At 43.7% G+C, this 24,002-nt stretch overlaps 1 protein-coding gene across 1 annotated transcript; it reads left to right on the forward strand.

Moving 5' to 3' along the window:
- Window positions 1-20: 20 nt before the first annotated feature.
- PMS2 (PMS1 homolog 2, mismatch repair system component) lies at window positions 21-23,553 on the forward strand. Its single transcript, XM_014856006.3, has 15 exons — window positions 21-221; window positions 1,974-2,113; window positions 2,619-2,705; window positions 2,878-2,980; window positions 3,978-4,161; window positions 5,833-6,000; window positions 6,537-6,634; window positions 7,677-7,776; window positions 8,788-8,872; window positions 10,177-10,332; window positions 12,445-13,324; window positions 17,270-17,437; window positions 19,759-19,859; window positions 20,073-20,242; window positions 22,816-23,553. The coding sequence occupies exons 1-15, from the start codon at window positions 199-201 to the stop codon at window positions 22,957-22,959; spliced, it is 2,607 nt and encodes an 868-aa protein (XP_014711492.2). The 5' UTR covers window positions 21-198; the 3' UTR covers window positions 22,960-23,553.
- Window positions 23,554-24,002: the final 449 nt, after the last annotated feature.

The raw sequence follows: 24,002 nt of genomic DNA on the forward strand, positions 1-24,002 counted from the left end.
TCTCGGCGTCTCGGCGTCGACCTTTCCCACAACCAATCAGCGAGAAGGAGATACAGGAAGCGTTTGCCTCTCTATCCGGAAGGGGCGGGGCACGGCGTTGGAAGCAGCCAATGGGCGCTCTGGAGGCGGGGCCTCCCGCTGTGGGAGCGGCGGCGGGAACCTTCCCTCAGTCCCGGAGGCGGGCCGGGCTCTGGATTCATGGAGGGAGCCGAGGGGCCGAGGTGAGCGGGGCCTGCAGTCTCCCGTCGCCGTCGCCCTCTGTCAGGCGCACGGCGTTCCAGACCCCTGCAAAGGAGGGAAAAGTGGCCACGGCGCATGGCTGGCCCGCGGCACGGAGGCCCCGGAACGGGCACCGCAGCGCTGCCCCGACGCGCACCTTTTGGGTGCACCTTTTGGGTGCACCTTGAGGTCAGGGGTCGCGGGGGATTCTGCCCGGACGCCGCCACACGTCCTTGGACCTGAAGTCGGAGCACGAAGTCCCAGTAGACTGAGTTCATTTCCTTTTTAACTGGTTTCTCTCTTTAAGAAAAAAAATGGGGGTTATTTGAGGGGAGGCTTCAAGGCACATTCTAATTTGCATCGCTGCACAGTTTTAGAAAAAATGCAATACTTCTGTATCTCATTGGGTACGTGATTACTGGCTAGTAAGCTACACCGAATTCGGGGAAGCGAATCTTCGCCCAGCCGTGTCGCATTCAGTGTCAGATTCCTGAACCCAGATTCGCTGTCTGCGTTTAACTGTTTTACCTGCACGCTTCACAATAAATATCAGAACTAGCTTGTGGTGTGTTGCCAAATAAACAAGTTTTTAGAGCGACTTCTTTCCATTTTATGTGGTGTCACCTGCCATTTTCGCATTTAAGATAAATGTGTGCAAGTCTTTGCAAGGTAGAATGAAGTGTAAAGACGTTGGTTGCTTTATTTTACAAAGGTTTATTGAGGGTCTACTCTGTGTTAGATGCTGTGGGAAATACCCAAAGATTTCTCTCCCAGGGAGCCTCGTGTTCTGTTTTATCTAAGTTATCAGGTAAACCGTTTAGTAGAAATTGCTAGATTAACGAACACACAGAATACGTTTTTAGGATGAGCAGGAGTTTGCCAGGCAGAGGATGAAGAGTGAAGCAGTCTAGACAGACCTGTGTAGACAAGGAACAGTGTCTAAAAGAGCTCGAGATGTTCGGGAAACAGTTGTTCACTGTGAGTAGGAAGTAGGGGAATTGGCAAAGGGAGGATTGGAGAGAATGAGCAAATAAGGTAGATTGGGATCCAATTATGACTAGAGTTTAAACTTCATGTGGCACACAGTGAGATGCCAGTAAGTTTTTAAGCAGAAAAATTATTTGATCAGATTTGTGATTTTGAAAATAACTCTGATGGTAGCATGGACGTCGGATTGGAGTGGGGAGAAGGTGAAGACAAACCAGTTGGAAAACTCTTACAACAGATGCAACAAGAACTTTGCCGCCTTTGCAAAGGCAGCAGCTGGCAGACTAGATGTGGGCTGGGGACTCAAAGGCAGCATGGAATACTGTAGTTACACAACTGGTACCCAGTTTCTAAGATGGTTTTCATTTTGACATAAACATTGTGTATTTGCCACCATACTCTTGGCTTTTCAAATTGTGAGAAATACTCGCTTTCACTTTTCAAGAAAGAGGATCCCACTGTTGCAAAGGTTATTGACCCAGAGCTTGAGGAATACATATGTCACTTTCATGTAGATCCCAGTAATAATTAGATTTTAGATATGCATTGCATTCAAAGTGTCTAGTCACAAGGTTTTTTGGCAGATGTTTGATTATAGAACAACGTTTGTATTTATAAATATAATAAATGGATATGTTGATATAATAAATGAACACGTTAGCCCCACTAACTGTTAACAGAGGTGAATCATTTAGACACAGAGTTAAAACCAGGATGAAAGTACATAGTTGCATACTCGCTTTGTTTCTCCTACCTGGTTTCTTTAGTACAGAACTTGCCAAGGCCATCAAACCTATTGATCGGAAGTCAGTCCATCAGATTTGTTCCGGCCAGGTGGTACTGAGTCTCAGCACCGCTGTGAAGGAGTTGGTCGAAAACAGTGTGGATGCCGGTGCCACTAATATTGGTAAGTTTGGGAGAATTTTAAACCATGAGAAATAATAGTGGTAGTAATAGCAGTTAACTTTTATTGTGTCCTCACTATGTGGCAGGCAGGCATTGTGCTAAGAACTATAGATGGGTTTTAATTTAATGTGCAGAATAACCCTGTGAGATAGGAATGATTATTATTATTATCTCCATTTTACAAATGAGGAAATTAAGGCACAGAGAATTTACTTTTTTGAGGTTATAAAGCTAGTTAAATATACCTGCAAGTCTGATTCTAGAACCTGTTCTTGTTAGTAACTATTTAAAGTCACCCTTTCGAAAGGAAGAAAGAAAACTATTTTATCTGGGCCTGTAAAGAACCAAGAAGGACTTTAAAAAAAATAAAATAAAATGTACAAAATAACAATAGTATGTTTAAATAAATATAGTTATGACTCTTAGATTTGTATTATGTGGGTTATAAAAACATAAAGGCTTTTAGCGTGGATCAGTTTGAGAAATAAATATTTTAAACTTTTTAGATCTAAGGCTTAAAGACTATGGGGTGGACCTCATTGAAGTTTCAGACAATGGATGCGGGGTAGAAGAAGAAAACTTTGAAGGTTTAAGTAAGTTGAATTTTTCTAATCCTATTTTAAAATATTTGAGCAGTGTCTCAAAATTTTGCAGAACGCTGTCGTAGGAAACGCAAAAACAGCTTTTTAAAACAAGTTGCTTTGTGTTTATTCATTGCTGCATCGCCTGCGATGTCTTGAGCCTTACCTTACACCTCTCTTTCAGCTCTGAAACATCATACTTCTAAGATTCAAGAGTTTGCTGACCTAACCCAGGTGGAAACTTTCGGCTTCCGGGGGGAAGCTCTGAGCTCACTTTGTGCCCTGAGGTGATGCAATGTTTTTATCCACTAACTTGACCCCTTAGAAAAGTCTCTCTGGGAAATTAAAAAGTATGATTAGAATCATTATTGTTCACACTTCTCCACCTGAATGTTTCACCTTCTAACGTCTGCATTCTGTTCTGTCTTACTGTCAATCTAAGTGGTAGGATAAATGTAAGCAATGAAATGTGAGCAATGAATGAATGAAATGAAGCAAATAGTATTTTGGAAAAATTGTAACCCTTTAAAGCAGTAACTTTTTTTTTAAGTATTTTCTTTTTTTTTTTTTTAAAGATTGGCACCTGAGCTAACAACTGTTGCCAATCTTCTTTTTTTTTCCTGCTTTTTCTCCCCACATCCCCCCAGTACATAGTTGTATATTTTAGTTGTGGGTCCTTCTAGTTGTGGCATGTGGGACACCCCCTCAGCATGGCTGGATGAGTGGTGCCATGTCCGAGCCCAGGATCCAAACCAGTGAAACCCTGGGCCACTGAAGTGGAGCGCGCGAAGTTAACCACTTGGCCATGGGGCCGGCCCCATGCTTTGGTTTTAATTTATTTTACTGTTTAAGAAGAAATTTAACCAAAGCACTTATTTAATTACATAACAGATTCTAAATTTTTATAAATAATTGTACATTTGAATTATAGTATCTTTTGAATCCTTTTAAAAAATTTATTAGAACAGTAGTAACATAACTGAGAAATAAATCTTTATTCATGAATGTCTTAGTTTGGGAGTCTTTTATGGTTTTGCGGTTTAACCAAAAAAACAAATGTCAAAGCTGTTATCAAAATAAACCATTCACAGAACTCCCTCTCACTATCTGTGAGGCGCCAGACCTTAGATTTTCTGATGAATCCTCACCCATTTAAACCCTCTTGGTGATCTCAGAGGGACTGTCTTTTTTTAGGAGAGTTTTGAGAGAACAGGAGTGAGGAAATGAGCGTGTCCAACACCCTAGAGTCTCTAACGGACCCTGCCTGCCCCCATCCTCTTACAGCGATGTCACTATTTCTACCTGCCACGCGTCTGCAAAGGTGGGAACTCGACTGGTGTTTGATCACAATGGGAGAATTGTCCAGAAAACCCTCTACCCACGGCCCAGAGGGACGACGGTCAGTGTCCAGCAGTTGTTTTATACGCTTCCTGTGCGCCATAAGGAGTTTCAGAGGAATATTAAAAAGGTACAGTGATTTCAGAATCCCGCTTCCCAAGAGTGTTGAGAGTGTAACGTGAGGATGGAGGCAGGGACCTCCCACAGTGGTTTCCTCTTCAGGGGATTCTCTTCCCTTGGTTTTTTGAGAAGTACTTGGTTTGCTTTTTCCCCTCAAAGATTTAACTTTGGGATAATTTACCCTTTTCTTTTCTTGAAAAGAATCATCTAATTGTATCTATTAGGTGTTCTAAGATGGGAAATGTGTTCTTTAAGAAATAACGTTATTTTTGGATTCTGTCTTTATTTTTCAAAATAAGATTATTTTTCTTGGTTCCCTGAGAAATGAATTATTACGGCTTTTATGATTGGAATGAAAATGAAACAGCTAAATGTTACATAATGGGTGTGTTTAAAAAGCAATTACAAACTGTATATGTATATATATGAGAATCTGTATATGTGTATTAGTGTATATGAACTCATATACACTAAGATAAATAGTATATATGTAATCATATACACTGTGTATACTATATGATTACAGTTTTGTAAAAACAAAGCAACTGGCCTAAATACGCGTCGATAAAAGGCCAGCAGAGTGGACACATGAATGTTACCAGTGGTAGTCCTTGCATGTGAGATCCTATCTACTCTTTGCTGTCTTTCTTGTGCTTTTCTATTTTGTACATATATTTTTTATAATCAAAAAAGTTACTTAAACATATGTAGCTAAAAACTTTCTTGTAAAGCAATTTTTGCTAGTTATAACTTTACTAAATTTTACAAAAATAGGTATTTACTACAGAGAAAACTTGAAAAATTTTCTTTTTTCTTTGAAAATTAAAAATTTTTTGTACAGAGGAAAATTTTTTATTATAATTATTTGTGTTTTATGGTAGAAAATTAATGTCTCAGAAAATGTAGGGAAAAAGACTTGTACCTGCCAGAGACAACCATTATTAACAATTTGATGTATATCTTTCCAGACTCCTTTTAGTTTCATGTATTTATAAATCTTGGAAAGATTTCAAGATAAATTAATTAACGTAATGAAATCAAGCATTACCGAATATGAAACATTTGAGTAATATGGAATTTTATGTGGTAGAAAGTTGATATTGTCTCTGCCTACCTCCCAGAGTTTGGTTTATAGCCTTAAGACTTTAAATGGATGCACGTATATACAACATTTATGCATATGTTTCTATTTTCTTAACAATTAGGATCATGTTATATATGCTGTTCTGTAACTTTGGTCAATTTGTACTACCTTATTTTTTATCATTTCACCATTATATGGATCTCCATAATTAATTAGCTCCTTGTTGATGGATTTCTCACAATTCCACATTGTTTCAGTGAATGTTTTTGTAATATATCTTTGATTGCTTGTGCCAATCTTTCTGCAAGGATAAATGTTTAGAGGAGGGATTACAGAGTCAAAAAAAGGCACTTTTCGATGTTAATAGCAGTGGGCATGGATGTTTTGCAAATGAGGGACGTGTGGCTAAGAACCAAAACCTCTGAGTTCCCTTTTATACCATGTAGGGAGATGCGATTTGTGAGGCGTTCTGTCAGGAATAATTCGCCTTGTTTGTGAGATGATAGGAGAACCTTGAATTGGATGTTATAACTTGAGCCGTGTAATTCTTGTAAGCTTAACGTAACGGTGAGCCTTGCGTTTGTGTTTTTTGAACAGGAGTATGCCAAAATGATCCAGGTCTTACATGCCTACTGTATCATTTCAGCAGGCGTCCGTGTAAGTTGCACCAATCAGGTTGGACAAGGAAAGCGACAGCCTGTGGTGTGCACAAGTGGAAGCACCAGCATCAAGGAAAATATTGGATCAGTGTTTGGGCAGAAGCAGGTAGTGGTGGCCAGTTACTTAAAACATTTTATTGCTACAGTGATTGTGGTGGGTTTCTATAGTCCTTTCCAATAGAATAGAGAGTAAAATCCAAGAATTGATTTGTGTGTGTGTGAGTGTGTGAGGAAGATGGGCCCCATCAGGCCATGCTATGGCGGTATCCCATATACAAAATAGAGGAAGACTGGCACGGTACCTGCCACAAACATTAATGTTGAGAGCTGAAGGTGTTTTCATTTTATTCTTCCAGAGAACAGAATAGTCCTTTTACTCTCTGAAAAAATATAAATGAATGTGGGCAGCGTATTAATTTTGGTTAAGTAGGAGCTCAAGTGTTTCATCTTTCTAATAAAAAATCAAAATTATTACGGCACTGCCAAAAAACAGCCGTCGAGATTTTTTCCATTTCCTTGTGCTCTTAATGTGGAAAGCTTGGCTAGGAAGGAAACCACACAAAACCCCTCCATATCTTCCTTTCTGAAGTAAGTCCATTCTCTGTTTGGTAGGAAATAACTGTGAATCTTGGTTTCTTCTAGTTGCAAAGCCTCATTCCTTTTGTGCAGCTGCCCCCTAGTGACTCCGTCTGTGAAGAGTACGGGCTGAGCTGTTCTGACGCTTTGCATAATCTGTTTTGGTAAGTAGGTTGCTGCCAGGAAATTGCGATCGAACATTTCTTCTTGAGCTTTTTGGGTTTTTTTGGTTTTAAAAACAGTGATTTCAAGGCTTATAGTTTCTTATGTCCATTATAAAACTGAGGGCAGAATTACTGAGAAAGAGGATTTATAGGAAGGACTCAGTTACTCCATTGAAACAATATTCCGGGTAACCGATGCATTTTAGAGGGTTTCCTATTGAATTAGTGTTTATAGTAAAGGCTTTGTTTAGTGAACAATTAGAATAACTTTTAATAAATTGCTTTGTGTATAATGTTTCTGTTTATTGGGATCTGGCAGAGAGCGGTAGAGGCTGTTTCCTTTACTTCATGCCTTACCCAAAGTCCAGTCCAGCGTCATTACTTTTAGTGTAAGAAAAGTGGGCATTTTCCATAAGCAGGATTGGCCCTCTGACGGTCCATAGCGCTTACCTTCCCTCCACTTGCCTTTGGCTTATGCCTGAAATTAAAGACGGGGATTAATTTCTTTATGTCCAGGTATTGCTCTTATGGAAATGAGAATATCCCTGAGGTAGATCTCAGGTAGAATAAACACTTTACCGATACCTTAGTGGATAGAAGTTTGCTAACCGAGAACGGATTTTAAAAGGGCAGGGAATGTGGGCAAAGATCCTGATGACAAGTGGCTGGAGTCCCTGGCCAGCTGGTGGGAACAGCATGGAGGTTCTGAGAGTGTGACTTTGGGGTGAGATGCACTCCTTGTATGGAGACCAAGGATTTCATAGGGTAAGTGAGAGGAGGGCTGATGCAAAGCGCTTTTGAAACCCCTGAGTTGCCCAGGGGCACTTGTAGACGATAGGAGCTTTAGAGCGTTCAAAGGGTCTGTGTTCTTTTTACGATTCATCCGAATGGAGCACAGACGCACATTAACTGGAATGTTAACATTATCAGCGCGTCCCCAGGTGTTATGTTTTTATTTTTTACTTAAGAACGTGCCACCTGATAGATGTTTCTAATCTTTTTCATTCTGGAACCCTGCCCTTCCTGTATTAACATGGAACAGCATCTCAGGTTTCATTTCTCGCTGTGCTCATGGTGTTGGAAGGAGTTCGACAGACAGACAATTTTTCTTTATCAATCGACGGCCTTGTGACCCAGCAAAGGTATTGAACATTTTTTGGTATTAATTTTTTCTCTTTTCTTTTTAGCTTTTGATTTTATTTATTATTTAATAATTTTTTCCGGCACAGACACTTTACGTGGAACTTGGGAAGTCGACTCAGAAACATGGCTTTAAATTATCTTATTTTGGGCACTTAGAAAAGTCTGCTATGTAGTTGTTTGAATTATGTATGTATCTACGTACACCTTTTAATAACCAACCAATATATTTATATCATGAAAATTATCACTGTTGGAGAAAGTAAACATTTTGAAACATTCACCATTATCTAGACTTTTCAGTGTAGATTGGCACACATCATATGCTTGTCTATTTTTTCTTCCTTCTGTTTTATTTTCTCAGAAAATAAGGGCCCAAATTACTCTGCTTCAAATTTACACTGGTCATCTTGATATGGTTACAGGGTTTTCACTGGTTCAGCTTTGACTGTGCATCTTCAGCCACATTGTACCTCAGTTATAGTTTGTGTTTTCCAGTGATAAATTACTTCTGTCTGCCAGATATGGTTCAACTTCTACATTTTTAACCAATATCGTAATTGGTGTGATTTTACGGTTTTTCTCTAATGCCATTTAATTCGTCTCCTTCTAAAGTCATCTAAATACATTTCTCTGTACATTCAGTGTGTTTTATGAGCATTTAAACTGCACCGGCGTTTCACTGACCTTTCTTCAAGAACATCTTTAGATTGGAAAAAGATTCAGTTTTAGGAATCTATGATTAAAAGTATCTTTTGGAAGGGCACAAGGAAACTTTTTTGGTTATGAATGCGTTCGTTATCTTCATCGTGGGGATTGTTTCATGGGTGAATACATATGTCAAACTTATCAAGTTGTGTCCTTTAACTATGCGCAGTTTATTGCAGGCCAATTATAGCTCAGTAAAGCTGTTAAAAATTGTATCCTTTTGGTGGTTGGTTAGAATAGCACGTTGTTGGAACACTGGGGGAAGGGAACATGTATAGGTTTCCTCAACTTTGTTTTTCGTGTAGGTTTCCAGACTCGTGAATGAGGTCTATCACATGTATAATCGACATCAGTATCCATTTGTTGTTCTTAACGTTTCTGTTGATTCAGGTAAGTTCCGCTGAGATTTCACTAAAATTGCTGACTTACTCCCAAAAGAGTAAAATGAAATTATAAAGCTCTGATAGGACTGGAAAGAGACTTTTGTCATAACAATTAATGGCGATGTATTTTTTTTACAGCTTTTTGTTTTATAGATGTTTATTTTTCACACAGACTTTCCAGCTTTCTACTTGAAACTACGTTAATTGTATTATTAGGAAAATGTGACTTTTTCACGTCAGCCAAGGGAGAAAGAAGACTGAATGGTCTTCTTAATTTTGAAAATAATTCATTTCGTATTCTTCTTCTGATTGTTAAAATTCTGTTTTATTGTTATCCAGTATTTTTTCTAGATACTTAGAAATATCTATGTACACACCTTCAAAAATATATAATGATATATATATGTCTATATATATACCTTGGGGTGAGAAAATAATTTTGGTTAATTTTTGTATCCTGCTCTTTTCCCTTAGGTTTGAACATTTTCTTTTCCATGTCAGTGAAAATTATTTGGAAACATGATATTAATAGCTGCATTCATTATATTCTAACGTATAGATATGCCTTAAATTTTTTTTTTTTGGTGAGGAAGATTGGCCCCAAGCTAACATCTGTGCCAGTCTTCCTCTATTTTGTATGTGGGACGCTGCCACAGCATGGCTTGATGAATGGTGTGTAGGTTCATGCCGGGGATCTGAACCCGTGAACTCCAGGCTGCTGAAGTGGAGCATGTGAACTTAACCACTGCACCACGGGGCCAGCCCTGATATGCCTTAATTTTTAAACTTTTTTTGTTTTTTAGCTATTTAAGTTGTTTTCAGTTTTTGGAAATTTAAATACAGTTCTTATAATGTAATCTATATCTTTGATTCTTTTCTTAAGATGAATTCCTAGAAGTGAAATCACTGGGTCAGTGAACGTGATTGTGTTGTAGCAATTTACACATCTACCAAAATGTGCCAGGTCTCACACTTTTTAACCAAATTCAATAGGTGACAAAATGATGTATTATTTTAGTTTGCAGTTTTATTATACATTTTCATGTAAACACATGAAAATTTGCTCTTTTCTTTTACAGTTTACTCATTCAAATCCTTGCATATTTTAACAATTTAAAAAAAATTATTCATCTTTTCCTTGTTTGTTTGAAAGAAATAATTGTATAGTTTATGAATAATAATCTGTACACTGTAACGTTTTTAATAGTATCTTTAGTAAGTCCACGTGAACAGAATAGTAGATGGGGAAATTTCTATTGTCACAGGCGAATTTAAATTTACATGATAAATATCTTTTCTCTTTTACCTTAGAATGTGTTGATATCAATGTTACTCCAGATAAAAGGCAAATTCTACTCCAAGAGGAGAAGCTTTTGTTGGCAGTTTTAAAGACGTCTTTGATAGGAATGTTTGATAGTGAGGTCAACAAACTTAATGTCAATCAGCAGCCGCTGCTGGATACTGAAGGTAAGAAAAATACACGTATATGAACAGCTTCTAAAACTTAGCGCTCTTGTGAGGTGCAGTTTTGTTGACATGAAACAAAATCGCCTCTTTTAGACAGGAGTGGTTATGTCACCCTAGAAAGTATGTCGTGCAGGTTTAAGGTAATCTGATTCAAAAGGGACACAGGCAGCCACATTTAGCACACACAGGGCTATGTTCTTACCAGGACTCAACTTTTTTTTTTTTTAATAAACACTCTCCAATTGCTGCAAATTTTTGTTAATTTCCAGAGTTCTGAAAAAGTTGATTTTGACAGCTTTTGGCAGTCTTCTCGTTCTTTTTGTGGAGGAGGGAAATTTTGGAAGTCCTTACTGTGCCGTTTTCCCTCCTGTCACCCCTGCCTTCTTCACTGAGTGGAAGGTTGAAATCAGAGTTGCCCCAAAGCTGATGTGACATATGTGATAATATGCACAATCATTATTTCACTACCTGGTCGTAAATGATCAGCCATTTATTTGAGGAGTTAGTTTTATTCTTTTTCATCCAAACCAGGTGCCTCCGGGCCGTCTGGGAGGGGATCAGAGCTGAGCCCCAGCTGCCTTCCTTGGCAGAGGGAAGAGTGGGCCTTGACCCCCTCTGACAGCCACATCCACTCCTTGGGGTGGATGCTCTCTTCTCTGGGCTGAGCTGCCTCCTCTGATCTTCATGTCTCTACATGCAGAGATGGAAGGGTGGCCGCTCATCACTGTGTCCTCCAGGGGGAAAAGCCTGAGAGCTGTCTGGGGGAAAGCTAAGGTGGCAGATGAGTGTTGTTCCCAGTGAGAGGAAATTGCTCTGGGACGTGGCTTTGTAAACTGAGGGTACCGGGAGCCATAGCCGGGGCTTTAGGAGAGTGGCGAGATACAGAGTGGCTTTGTCCTAACATTTCCTAACCCAAGGCTGGGGAGGGGTCAATTCGGATGGCCGTGGGGCAGGCTCTCAGAGTGCCATGCTGGGCAGTTTTGGTACTCAGGGATGTGCTGGAGGCACAAAGCTCCTGAGGGGTGGGGTGGGGCTGCTAGGTGCTGGGAGAGGAGCACAGAAACGCTGACGTTGGTGTGGCAGAGCCATTGACCTCCCTGTGGTAGGTCCCATGTCTTCCCTGGCCCTATTCTGCATGGGGATTATGGATGTGTCTGTGGGGGGCAAGGGGTGGAGGACGGTGGGTAGCACACACATCTTTGTGGAATGGGCCAGTGGTGGCATCTCTGAGCTCACTCATGGGCACTTTGCCCCATAGAGAGAAAGTGCTCAACATACCTGACCCTCTTGAAGCACAGTTGAATCAGTGCTTTCCTTTCAGCCATTTTATTGCAGTATAGCAGCCACGCAGAAACAAACATGTCTTAAGTGTGTGGCTTATAAGTGTCTCAGCCTGAGATCCAGAAATAGCACCCACACAACCAGCCTGTACCCCTTTTCATACACTAATCCCCCTGTGGTAACCATTTTCCTAACTTGTAACACCATAGATTCGTTTTATCTGTTTTTAATTTGAAGTCATCCTGTATGTACTTTTTTGTGATTTGTTTCTCTCTCAATATTTTGTGAGATTCATCCAAGTCATGTGTGACAGTTCATTCAGTCATTCTCGGTGCTGTACAGTATTCCACTGCATTTGAGTACCACGATTTATTTGGGCATAGTTGGGTTGTTTCCAGTTTGGGGCTGTAATGAGTAAAGTTGTCGGAAAGATCCCCGTCCATGGCTTTCGCAAGCACAGCCAGACGTTTCTCACGGATGTGGCAACGCTGGGTCACAGGCATGCACGTTTAGATTTAGGACTGTCACTCCCAGAGAGTTTACAAAGCGATTCTGCCAATTTCACTACCACCAGCAGTATGTAGCCTTCCATTTGATTGTCATCGTTGTGCGTATTTGTTGTTTATTTAATTTTACCCGTTCTGGTGAGTAGATAGCGGCGTCATATTGTGGTTTAAATTCGTATCTCTATGATGAATGTAGAACAATTTTCGTAGGTTTTAATTAGCCATTTGGACCTCCTCTTTAGTGAAGTGCCTGTTCACGTAAAAACGTCCTCTTGTTCCATTTCAGTACAGTCCCTGATCCTCTCCTCTGTTCGTATCTACTCAGGGAACCTAATAAAAATACACTCAGCAGAGGTGGAACAGCCTTTGCCAGAAAAGCAGGATCGTCCCGCATTGTCCAGGACTCGAGGGGAGGAGAAGCGGGCGGTGACCATTTGCAGACTGAGAGAGGCCTTTTCCCTTCATCACGCGACAGGGAGCAAGTCTCAGGGCCGGAAGGCTGCTGAGCCCAGACGGATTTCTCCAAGACAGAAAAGAAGCGCACAGTTTCGTAGCACTTCCGACTCCCTCTGCCCCCAGAAGCCCGTCTCTGCCACAGGCTCGTCCAGCCCCCGGGAAGAGGCGACGAGCTCAGAGGAGGATGCCTGTGACCGCACGGACAAAGTGGAGAAGGACTCAGGGCACAGCAGCACTTCAGCCGGCTCAGGGGAAGCGTCCAGCACCCCAGAAACGGGCCGCCACTCCAGCAGTGACCGCACAGCAAGCTCCCCTGAAGACAGGTTTTCACAAGAAAATGTGGAGTCTTGTCAGAAGTTACCTGAAACTGGCCATCGTTTTTCAGACACAGAACGCCATTTAGGCCATGAAGATAGTGGATCTAAATTTAGAGTTTTGCCTCAGCCAACTAATCTCACAGCCTCAAACACAAAGCGTTTGAAAAAAGAAGAAATTCCTTTAAATTCTGACATCCTTCCAGAGTTGGTTAACACTCAGAGCCCGTCAGTTTCTCAAGTTGATGTAGCTGTTACAATTAACAAGAAAATAGTGCCCCTTGACTTTTCTATGAGTTCTTTAGCTAAACAAATAAAGCGGTTACATCACCAAGAACAAAAAAGAGCAGGTGAACAGAATTATAGGAGGTTTAGGGCAAAGATTTGCCCTGGAGAAAATCAAGCAGCAGAAGATGAACTAAGAAAAGAGATAAGGTAAACTTGTTTCTTAAGAGTATTTTTGCTCATTTTAGTCAGTTGTGGTGAGTGAACCAAAGGCCAGTCCTTCCGCACTCTGGTTTTGCTCCTCTGGGTGTCCTCTGTTCTGATGGCATCTCTTCTGGCTCGGGGCTCGGGTGTCACCCTGCTTTGGCCCCAGGATCTGGTCCTCTGGCTCCTGCTGCCTGTGAAGACCGTCCTACCCGGGCATCTTCTCTGCACCACAGACTAGATTTATCCTGAAACGTCAGCCCTGCCAGCGCTTCTCTCTTCCTCTCCCCCTCTCCCTTTCTGTCTCCCTTCTCAATGCTCCCTCCCACAGATGCTGATGGTGGAGGCGGCTTTGACTCCACAGATTGGTTGGTGGCCTTACCGATGCATCCTCCGTGATGTTTTTTTCATTCACCAACTTCTTTTCATTGCCTCTCACATCCATCAAATTTATTTTCTGTGAAGAACTCTTTCACTATACCGTTCTGCTGCCAGAACCCTTTCAATAATTTTTTCCTTAGATTTTCTTAGCCTGTCCTGTCCATCAGTCCAAATTAATCAGTGCCTTCTTGACCCCCATTTCATTCCTCTTCCTGAAGGTTTTCAGCCCACAGTGACTTCTCCCTGCATTGAATTCATGGCGATTTTGGTGGACATTGCTGTTTCCCATTTTTCATTTTAACATGTTTTAGGAAAAAATTACAACACATTGTCAAACTTGTGATTTCAAGAAGACTGCAGAGGATAAGAGGATAAGAGGTAAAAAAAGGAGTCAACTTAAAGAAAAATATTAATGATACAGATAATAGAACACACTAGTTATCCCCACTTTCTTGGCAGTAATTACGTACCACATTGGGACTTTTTAAATGATGAATTCTCTTGAAATATTTAACCTTATCTTTTTCAACTTTGTATATATTTTGTCTCCCCAGTTAGTGAAATGTGCTCTGTCCTGTACACAGTGCAGCTCAGTAATTATGTAGAAATTTTATAGCACTTTTAGTCTGGACCACACGGGCTTTGCCTAACTTAGGTTATAAATCCTTCAACAACGAGTATTGTATTACAGATTTCCTTCGGTATTCACAGTGCCTAGCTTACACTGAGAAAGGTTTTCAGGAAATACTTCCTTTAAAAAGTGTGGATAATGGAGGTGAACCTCTTTGGATGTCATCTGGGGGCCTTGAGCTCCGAGGGAGCCAGAGCAGAGAGCCAGGTTCCTTCAGACACACGCATACATTCACACACACAATCTTCGAAAGTATGTGCTTGATAGGGAGAGACATGTAAAGGTACCCCAAATTAATGCTGGGTATCCTTTATCTTTGGATTCGTTTAGCCCACTCAGTGAGTGAAATTAACTGTAATTTTTAAAAATGAGAGATTTTAACTAATTCAACCAACGTTTATTGATCCCCTGTTATTATAGTTTGTGAATTCCGGTACATGTAAGAATCACTTAGGGCGCTTGTTAAAGAAGCAGAGCCTATGGCCAGCACCCAGAGAGTCTGCATCGGTCCACCTGGGAGAGCCCCCTGTGGAGCCCAGGAATCTGCATTTTCACCAAGCGCCCAAGTGGTCACTTTGAGAAACCCTGCTCCCCAACGGACTGGCAGTGGCTCCTGGTTTCCAGTGCCTGGCTGCTGGATTGGCTCTGCTTGTGTTCTGAGTTGTTCTGAGACGAGGCGTGGTATGGTGTACTTTTTCCTGAGAAATACATTTCAAGCTAAAGATTAGGCAGTAATCGAAGACACTGAGGTAGTGTTTCCCAGGTCCCGTTTCTGTATTTTGAATTACAACTAAATATATCAAGTTGTAAGGTTTTGTTTCTTCTTCGTTGTTTCTTTAAGCCAGATGCTCCTTTTTAGTTCAGAGTGAGGTTACCTGCCGAAGACACGGAAGACCTGGGTCTTCAGGTGGGCACAGGTTCTCCCCATAGGGAGTCTGCCTGGGAACCAGAGCGTACTCAGACGGTTCCTGGGAGAGCATGGAATCACAGCCAGAGAGCTGGTATTTTTGCCAGTTACCGGTTTGTTGCTTCTCTGCTCCAAATCCATCCTTCTTGGCCTTGCTTTCCCTCCTGGAGGCTGGACCGTGTAAGCATTTCTCCTGGTGTGCTGTTAGACTTTTATCAGTAGGGGGCGCTCGCGGGACGCTGCGGCTTCTCTCCTTGCTTGTGTGCCCTTTTCTTTTCCTCCTGCAAGGCAGCCACCAGCAGCGTGCAGGAGGCCCAGCATCGCTCACTATGATGCTCTGGCAAACTGCTCTTCATCCAGTGGGCTGCAGCCGTGCCTGTTCCAGCAAGGTCTGAAGCTCAGCCTGGGGGGAGCCGGTGCTCTTCCAGGACTCCCTCCTTGGGACGCTCTCCTTCATCCCTGGCAGTGGGGTTACCTTCTGCATTTGCTGCTCCTGTATTTCTTAGCTTAGTAGTTAACCGCCTGTGACTGGCTCATAATACTCTGTTACAGATTCTCCCTGTTCAAATCACTGCTGTGGTTTCTGTCTCTTGGTTGGACTATGATGATAAGGAACTAGTCCCAGGAGTCGTTCCAGGAGACAGACCCTCAAAGGGAGGGTTCTGGGATGGGTTTGGTCGTGACCTTGGATTTGACCTCCTGGCTGATAGGAAATGGGAGCTGAGTAATCCCTGGCCTGCAGAGGCATCGCGGTGCATCAGATCGTCACCTGTGGTTGGTCGTGATGCGGTGCTGGTGAAAGTACGGGCCTCGGGAGCCCAAGTGGCTGCCGTGGCAGTGACGATTATAAGCACTGTGGTGTGGGGTGGATCCTCCTCAGGGCACTGGATCACTTACAGAAAGAAGTGACAATCTCAGGTCCTTTCATCCTCAGCTCATGTCACTGTCTGAGAACCAGAGAGCTTCCACCGTGGCTCTGACAGAGTCTCAGTTCCTGTAGCCACAGGGCTGGTACTGATGAAATCCGTTTTCACAAATTTAATTGTGCAGGTTGCAGAATTACAGTGTCAGTTTCTCATGTGAAGATTAGTGGTGGTGTCTGCCTCTAGTCTGGACTGACTTACAGAGTCATTAATGGCATTAGATTTTGAAGTCACCCACCAAAGGACCCATTGGTGAGCTTGGCAGATATTAGAAAGATTGATACCCAGGCCTGGCAAAAAAGAGACTCTGTACACCGTTGGTGGGAGTGTCAACTTTTACAGCTCTCTTATCAACATCAAAAATGTACAGAGCTGGCCCTGTGGCCTAGTGGTTAAGTCCGGCATGCTCTGCTTTGATGGCCCAGGTTCGCGGGTTCGGATCCTAGGCATTGTCTTACACCGCTCATCAAGCCATGCTGTGGCGGTGACCCACATACAAAATAGAGGAAGACTGGCACAGATGTTAGCTCAGGGCGAATCTTCCTCACCAAAAAAGCCCCAAAAAACAATGTGCATATGTAATTCCACATCTAGGGATTTGTCGTATAGAAATACTCCTACAAGAGAGCAGATTTATGTGCAGGAATGTTTGTTGCAGCTTCTTATTGCTCAAAATGGTCCCGACTGAAATGTGCTTTATTAGAGAATTTGTCAGACACGTTATGGTACATCCACATGGTGAATTCCTGTTTAGCCATTAAAAAGAATAAGGTAGATCTTGGTGTGTGGGTCTGAAAAAATACCTAAGATGCGTTGGTAAGTGATGAGAGTATTAACTCTATGAGGAATTATGATTCCATTTTTGTTTTTTTTTAAACAATTACTGTATAGACAAAGGTCTGGAAGGATAAACACCAAGTTGTTAATAGTAGTAACTATTGTCGTCTCTGGAGAGTAGGATGAATGAATGAATAACTAATGTCATCTTTAGAAAGCAGGAGTGTTAGGACCTTTCTCTATTTTTGTATTGTTTTTTTAATTACAGTGTCTTTTATCATCAGAAAAATAATCTTTTAAAATGTCTTATAACTAACATTTTCTATACACAGTAAGACGATGTTTGCAGAAATGGAAATCATTGGCCAGTTTAACTTGGGATTTATAATAACCAAACTGGATGCCGACATCTTCATAGTGGACCAGCACGCCACGGATGAGAAATACAACTTCGAGATGCTCCAGCAGCACACTGTGCTCCAGGGTCAGAGGCTCATAGCGTAAGCTCATTTCAGTGTTTGGAATTCTCTGTGTTGTTTCACCCCCACATTTAAAATCTAACAGCTTGTGTGTGTATGTATACATATATGTATATTTTTTGCCATAAACATCCCTACAGCAGATTTTTATCCTTTTTACATAATGGTAGTTCTAGCCACCATTTAATGGGTGCCTTTATGTACCAGGAATGTTGAAGCAATTTACATGTATTAATTCATTTAATCCTCACAAACCTATGAGGTAGTCACTGTTACCATCAACATTTCACAGGTGGTGAAGCAGGTGCGCACAGAGAGGTTCAATAACTTGCCCATGGTCACACAGCTGTGTTCTTTAAGTATCACACCTTTTTAGCTATTAAAAAATGTTGATCACTGGTCGGCCAGAAAATCCTTTTGGTGAAATGCAATTTATAGAATGTAGAATTTCTGTTTAGAGTGTGTAGAATTGGTTTGTTCAGAAAGAGCACAGCCTGTGTGTCCGTCCTCAGCTGTAGTAGATGAATTCCAGTGATTCGATAGTCGCTGCGGAATTTGGTATTTCTCTCTCTTTTGCCAAATTGAATGTTCTACTCTGACCACTTCACAAGATGGTGTGATAGGATATCATGTCGACCAGAAGTCTCTTCTTTTTTTTTTTTGAGGAAGATTAGCCCTGAGCTAACTGCTGCCAATCCTCCTCTTTTTGCTGAGGAAGACTGGCCCTGAGCTAACATCCATGCCCATCTTCCTCTACTTTACACGTGGGATGCCTACCACAGCATGGCTTTTACCAAGCGGTGCCATGTCTGCACCTGGGATCCGAAGCGGCAAACCCCGGGCCACCAAAGTGGAACGTGTGCACTTAACCGCTGCGCCACTGGGCTGGCCCCCAGAAGTCTCTTCTGAGGCAAAGCTGTAAGAAGAGGTCATGGATTTTCACTTGGGAAATTAAACTACCTAGAGAAATAAACTCAGATCCCAAAAGCAGCAGATCCCAGCATGAAGAACTGTGCCACTGAAACAGTCACGCAGCTGGGAAATAGCCCGAGTTCCTGGTGCTCTGTTCCCTGTGGAGTGGTTTAATGATGCCTGTTTTCAGTAGGAGTAAATGGGAATGGTGAAGACATTTAACACGCTGCTTTGTAATACTGAAATGTTCCTGCTCCTCTGGGAGAGGTCTTCTACTTTCTAGCTATTTTGCATACATAAGGTCTCGTTTGTAGCATTTCAAGTTGACCCAGGTAATCCCAGGCATCCGTGGGTCCCGGGTGGACCATAGGCAAGATGAAAGGATGAAGGCCACAGTTGCATTCTGTCCTCCCGGGCCCTGCCCAGTTTGGCCCTGAGGACCTCGTTCCTCAGCCCCCTTCTCCTTGCTCTCTATACTTGAGCCACACTGGCCATCTTTCGTTTTCCCGTGACAACCCCAGGAATTCCTACGTGGCCATGCAGAAGAATGAAGCGGATCTTTATATGTGGCTCTGGGAACATCAGTGCTCCATCACAGGGCCTTCTCACAGACTGTTGTCTCCACCTCGAACACTTGTCCCCGCACCCACCCCTCACCCCCATTGCCTGGGTACTGCCCCTCACCCCCAGATCTCAGCTCGAAAGTCACTTCCTCAGAGAAGCCTTCTCTGATCCCCTCTCCCTCCGGGTCGAGTCTCACTTGCTCTGTGCTCTTCTGGCACCGGCGTCTCTTCTTCCTGATTCTCAGTGTAGTTTGACACGATAATTTATTTCTTTGATCAATGTCCTTCTTCCCCACTGCACTGTTATCCCGTGAGGGCAGACACCGGGTCTGTGTGTACTCGCCACAGTATCTCCTGCTGTTAGCAGTGTCTGCCTGCTTGAGCACTTGGGAAATCCTCCTGGATTTCCCTTATCCTGGGTGGATAAGGGATAGATAAATAACGCAGGCACAGGAAGGAGCAGGATAGCAAGACAGGTGCTCTTTATTCTGTTTTCAAATGCCTGTAGTGACCTTAACCCAGCCTTTCAAATTGTCTTTATTGTGAGGGAGAAAAACAGTATTTTCATATAATACTGTTATCTTTAAAGAGGGGATTCAAAAAAAAGACCGGCTCATTGGGGTGGGCTGGCAGATCGAGGAAAAGCAAACTACTGTTGTAGTTTTTCTAAAAGGAACTTTAAAAAAGCAAGCCAAAAGGAAATTCTCAGAGAGCTTTGAGACAGGAAAGGCACACAGCTGCATGCAATGTTATTCATGTTGCTTTTTGGAGTGAATTCCAAGAATCGCAGAGTTGTTGTAGTTTCATTTCTGCCTTGTAGGTCAGTGTTTGACTTCAAAATGTGGTCCGAATCTCTTCTGTTTTCAGACCGCAGACTCTCAACTTAACTGCCGTCAATGAAGCTGTTCTGATAGAAAACCTGGAAATATTCCGAAAGAATGGCTTTGATTTTGTTATCGATGAAGGCGGTAAGTTACTACTTAGGACTGTAGAGTTCTGTCCTTTTAGAGCTGAGAACCATCTTTGAGGTCATATGGATCAGTATATTTCATAAGAGATGACAATTGTCCCCCGAAAAGCATTTTGCTTCTGCCTTCTCTTTCAAATGTTCGTTACAAGTAGCACTCAAATGAAAGGCATGTTTCAAATAATGGGTTTTTCTCCAAATTTTATTCTTTTAGCTCCAGTCACTGAAAGGGCTAAATTGATTTCCTTGCCGACCAGTAAAAACTGGACCTTTGGCCCTCAGGACATAGATGAACTGATCTTCATGCTGAGCGACAGCCCTGGGGTGATGTGCCGGCCTTCCCGAGTCAGGCAGATGTTTGCCTCCAGAGCCTGTCGAAAGTCTGTGAGTAGAGAAAGCTCGTCTGCTGGGACTGGTCAGTTCTTCTCCTGACCAGTCAGCGTTGTTAAAAGTGGCTGTGATTGCCCTGGGTCGTTGACATATAGAGCCACATTGCCCTCTGCCATGGTAACATAGGAGCTCAACACGTCTGCATTGTCTTTGACCTCTGACCCTTAATTATTGCTCTTTACTTCCATTAAACAGTATCCCAGCATGCTTAGCTATTTATTATGCACACTGCTGCTTTATGGACCTTCTGGGTTTTAACCACATTGGTAGATAAAGATCTGCTGCTGCCAGGCCTAAAGGACACGCATAAGATTATGCCGAGTCCCTCCGTCAGCAAGCATTTCACAGGCTGCGCCGTGAAATTCCACTGCCGCTGCTCAGATTGGTGCGGACAATGGTAGCAGTAGTTTGTGATTAGCCTGACGTCAAAGTAAAGTAAGTGAACCTGTGTCACTGGCCTGTAGGCACAGTCAGGATGCCATTCCTTCATTTATTCAACAGGTATTTCTTGAGCCCCTGCTGTAAAAAATAACAACAACCTCAGATACCAGTAAGTTCACTAAAGAAATTAAAGCAGCATTGGGGTAGGGAGTGAGCACAGAAAAATGAGGTGAACAGTTGAGATGGGTGGTCAGGGGAAGACCGACTGAGGAGGTGACGTCTGAGCTGACGCTCGGAAGGTGAGACGGAGCCCCCTGGATGAGAACTTTCCAGATAGAAGAACTAGCGAGTGCAGAGACTCGGGGTGTCTGGTGAAGCCAGAGGTGGACCCGCGTGACTGGAGAGCGCACCAGGATGAGAGCAGAGCGGCGTCCAGAGGACCCCCATAGGGTCTTGCAGATCCCGGTCAGAACCTGAGAGTTTGTGCTGCACGGGTGGGAGGTGCTGAAGGGTTGGAATGGAGAACAGTCTTAAGTCGGGGGTGTCCCGTAACGGAAACAAGGGAGCAGGGCAAGATCAGCAGCTTTTTACATTTGCAAGTGGGAAGGGTTGGAGTTCTGTCTTAGCCGGGTTGTGTTTGCGATCCCCTGGGACTCTAAGTCGGGGTGTCTGAAAACAGCCGTATTGATGACTCTCAAGCTCAGGGGAAGTGTCCGTGCTGGAGATAAGTTGAGCTGTACTTTACAGCCACGGGATTGGGTGAAATCACTCAAGGGAAAAGTGTAAGTAGAGCAGAGACTGAGGCCCAGGACCTGACTTGCAGCCACAGATAGTTCTTTGATAAAGACCTAGCATTGACCTTCCAGTCCTGGAGTCTGAGTGAGAGGTAGAGCTGGGACTGGCTGTGCTAATGGCCAGGCATTTCAAGTTCTGTCTTACATGACTCGGAGATCTTTGGAGCCACAGGCTGTCCTTCACTCCCTGCCCTGGCGAGTCCAGCTTGCTGCAGCTCTTCGTCGCTCACAAGCGCCCCTGCTGACTGGGGTGGGCTTTCCCGAGGGCCTGTGCTCCAGGCCCTGCCTGCGCTTCCGGCGCCGACTGCTCTGCCCCAGACCACCGTCACACTGGCCTCCCTCCTGCCTCGAGCCCCTTGTGCTTGCCGGTCCCTCCGCCTGGATTCTCAGCCTCCCATCCTTCTTCACATGCCTGGCTCCCTCCCGGCCTCCAGCCCTGAGCGCCCCACTGCGGTAGCCTCCCCCCGGTGGTGCTTGCTTCTCTGTTAGCTTGTTTCTTGCCTGTCTTCCTCCGACGTGGCCACACCCTGCTGGATATCTCGCCTCCATAGGACTGCCTGGCTCATGGAAGAAAGTGACAGAAAAGTTCAGGATTGTCACCTCTTGCCATCTCTCCGTGTTTCTCAGGGTCTCAGTTTCTCTGTACTTGCTGGGGAGTCTGCTCATGTCCACGAGTATGTCAGATGGTGATATGTGCTGTGGGGAAAAAGCGGGGCCAGGGCTCAGGAGGGCTAGACAAGGAGGGTTGTTTCACTGAGAGGAGACAGGGATGTTGTACAGAAGCCCGAAGGGAGAGGGGAAGTGGGACGTGCAGACTTTTGGGGAAAGAGCATCCCTGGCCTGGGGGATAGCCAGTACCAAGGTCCTGAGGCAGGTACTTGCTTTATGTACTTTCAAGAGAGGACGGGGCGCCAGTGGGGCTGGGGTTGGGGAGGGTGTGCGGGCACAAAGGCCAGTGAGGGCCAATCAGGTGGTGCGCTTGGGCTTTTATTCCCTAGAGGGGAGAGCCAGGAAGAGGAGCCGCGTGCTCTGGCATACCTTTAAAAGGAATCTTTGGGTGTTTTGCGGAGAACGGCTTGAAGGGCTCAAGGGGGAACCGCTGCAGTTGCCGGGAGGGCGGTCGTGTTGGAGCTGAGACTGGTGGATCCTGGACAGGTGTGGTTGGGTCTCTAGAAAGGTGTGCTGCCCTGGAGGAGCCATGGAGGTCCGGGTCTCACAAAAAGTGGAGGGCTGGGCTCTTTGAAGGTAGGTGCTCGGGGCAGATTTTCTGGGAACATTGTTTTTGAGTTGTGATCTTGTCCAGTTTTGTTGAAGGGAAAAGTGCTTCTGAAGAGTTGCTGTTCTATCAAAAACCAGTCCGAGTTCCCTTCACGCCATTGTGTCTATGTTCAGGTGATGATCGGAACCGCGCTCAACGCGAGCGAGATGAGGAAGCTCATCACCCACATGGGCGAGATGGACCACCCCTGGAACTGCCCCCACGGAAGGCCCACCATGCGGCATATCGCCAACCTGGACGTCATTTCTCCAAACTGATGGCATTCCTCAGTTTTTAGGACTCTAGATTTTATCGCAGCTTTTTCTGTTTTGAAAGACAGGGTTTTAACTAGCCATTTTTGTTTGTTTGTTTCAAAATTAACCTGCTCCTTAAACAAAGTACTAGATCCATTTAGAAATGACCTAGAGATCCTTTTTAAATCATGTGGAGCGTTGCTTGCACATTTTTTGTTCTGCATTTGAATGTGTGTGTGCGTGTGCGCGTGTGTGCAGGCGAGAGCATGTTGTACAAAAATGGCAAGAGCACTTGCGGAGTGACCCAGGCCTCTGCTCTGGCCAGACGTGCTTTAGGCTCCAACTCTCAGCCTTTAATGATGACAAAATTCATAATGGTTTCGTTTCATAAATGTAAAATTATGGCCTTTTGGGATTAGTGGTTCTCAACCCCGATGCTCGTGAAATTTAAAAAAAGGAATAATCCGGAAAACCCAAGGGGGGATTCTCTGCCCGGCTGGAAGAAAACCGGGTGGGGCTGAGGTCACTATTTTTAGATGTTCCCTGGCGCAGTCAGGGTGGCAAAGCACTGTTGTAGGCAAGGGAAAATAAAAGACTTTGAGTTTCCTGTAACCTTAATGCTGCGATGTGGTTTCCTTGGGGTGTGGACTACAGGACATTCTTGTTACTGGCTCTGAGTGGTACTGGAGATACAAGACGGTTGGCAAATAGTTTTCCATGGAATCTCGTCCCATTTGAACTCTGACAGAAATGGAAGTAAAAATGCCCTCTGTGGAGTCCAGACAGCAGTCGGTGTACACTGACCAGTGTGGACCACTCCCTGCTCTCGCCCTCCCTGCCCAGGCCGTGGGCCTCTGGGAGACGGCTTCCCTTCGCAACTTAGAATTCCTTAGATGCCACAATTCAGTCAAGGAATAACTATTGCCATTTGTGTAAAGCACTGTGCTGGTGTGCCCGTCTGCAGGATCTCACTTAATAGTCACAAGAATTGCAAGTTGGGAATTGTAGGGGGCCCCCAAAGACAGCCGCATCCTAATCCCAGAACCCTTGGCTGTGTGACCTAAAGG

The sequence above is a fragment of the Equus asinus genome, chromosome 14 (assembly GCF_041296235.1).
Source record: "Equus asinus isolate D_3611 breed Donkey chromosome 14, EquAss-T2T_v2, whole genome shotgun sequence".
Classification (NCBI taxonomy): Eukaryota; Metazoa; Chordata; class Mammalia; order Perissodactyla; family Equidae; genus Equus; species Equus asinus.

Coding starts and splice junctions, on each gene's coding strand:
- PMS2 (XM_014856006.3), top strand. CDS start 199: ATGGAGGGAGCCGAGGGGCCGAG. Junction 2,981..3,977: donor AGCTCACTTTGTGCCCTGAG/GTGATGCAATGT, acceptor ATCCTCTTACAG/CGATGTCACTATTTCTACCT. Junction 13,325..17,269: donor GAACTAAGAAAAGAGATAAG/GTAAACTTGTTT, acceptor TTCTATACACAG/TAAGACGATGTTTGCAGAAA.